We start from the raw sequence: 1,367 nt of genomic DNA on the forward strand, positions 1-1,367 counted from the left end.
TCATGCCACTACTTTTCGTCTCCTAGGTGTCCTCTTCTGCTCCCTTGCCTTCGGTATCGCAGCAAATGCTGCGAAGGAGAAGGGCGAGCCCTTCAAGCACTTCTTCGCTTCCCTCGGTGAAATCGTCATGCTGTTGATGCAGAAGTTCCTTCTGTGAGTTGCATTTGTGCATACCACCTTCAGGCGGCGTGCACGTGTGAGGCGTGTGCTTGGCATGGTCAGTAGGCAATGTCTCCTCAGTAGAGAGGTAGGCGTCTTGAACCTTAGGCTGCCCCCTGACAAGCGTTAGTGTTGTGGTAATTCTTGCACCCATTATCAATTCTTATTTGCATTTCGCCTAAATGCAAATGAGGTTGTGATTTAGAAGGGACCATGACATTGAGGTAGGAGGCCTGAAGGAAAGACTACTTTTCCTAACAGGATAACGCCTGTCGGTGTCATGTTCATGGTGATGAGCTCGATTGCAGAGGTGGATGACATTGCCAACACCTTCATCTCCCTCGGCTTCTTCGTCCTCCTCAACTTTGTGGGTCAACTCACCCACTTCATCTTCCTCCTCCTCAGCCTTGTTGTGCTCTGCAAGAATCCCTTCACCATTCTCAAATACTCCTTTCCAAGCTACTTCATTGCATTCGCCACAACAAGCGCGTGAGTTGGTCCTGCGAGTCGAGGTGTACCTTCCTTGCAATTGCACCGTCTCTTGCATTTCTCTTTCCTTTACCCATTCGCAGTGTGGTCTGCTTACCGAAGGCCTTCATTGCCTGTGACAAATACGGCATTCCTCAACGCATCTCCCGATTTGTGCTGCCGTTTGCTGGAACTATGAAAAGTGACGCGTCGGCCGTCTTCATTGCGGCCTCGTGTTTGTTCGTCGCTCAACAGGCAAACGTTGAGCTTGATGCTGGCAAAGTTGTCATCGTGATGTGAGTCGCATCACAACAGCTGCCCATTCTGCTTCCTCCTTCATGTATCGCTTAACCTCCAACCCATGTGACGCATTTTCCTTCTTCTAGCATTCTCGCCTTCGCCTACGTGACTGCATTGCCCAATATTCCGAGTGCCAGTGTGGTGGCTGTGGTGACTATTCTAGGATCCATTGGTGTGGATGAGAAGGGCGCATCTCTGCTCTATGCCGTTGAGTTCATCAAGTACGTCCCCATTGCCGTGCATTCTCACCTTAAGTAGGCGATCACCCGTTGGCGTTTGCGTTGCATATCTGTCTCTATTTCTTCTTCGTCTCTAGTGATCGGCTTAGGTCGGGAAATATTGCTCTTTCGCACATTTACTGCGCCGCATTCACCTACCACGCAACGGCGAATGATGTGGTAGAGGAAGAAGGTGAAGGAGATCTGGAAGCGTATGAATGG

The 1,367-nt window shown here is 50.2% G+C and overlaps 1 protein-coding gene across 1 annotated transcript in view; it reads left to right on the forward strand. All coding sequences in view use genetic code 11, as the record gives it.

Moving 5' to 3' along the window:
• Positions 1–439: 439 nt before the first annotated feature.
• EGR_11133 (Neutral amino acid transporter A) overlaps positions 440–1,367 on the forward strand; it is a gene marked incomplete at both ends in the record, with an annotated part of 1,321 nt that continues 393 nt past the window's right edge. Inside the window, 3 exons of the mRNA XM_024500380.1 lie at positions 440–648; positions 732–923; positions 1,014–1,148. Of these exons, the coding sequence (XP_024345205.1) occupies positions 440–648; positions 732–923; positions 1,014–1,148 (536 nt within the window). The remainder of the gene's footprint in view (positions 649–731; positions 924–1,013; positions 1,149–1,367) is intronic.

The sequence above is a fragment of the Echinococcus granulosus genome (genome assembly GCF_000524195.1).
Source record: "Echinococcus granulosus chromosome Unknown EG_S00403, whole genome shotgun sequence".
NCBI classification, from domain to species: domain Eukaryota; kingdom Metazoa; phylum Platyhelminthes; class Cestoda; order Cyclophyllidea; family Taeniidae; genus Echinococcus; species Echinococcus granulosus.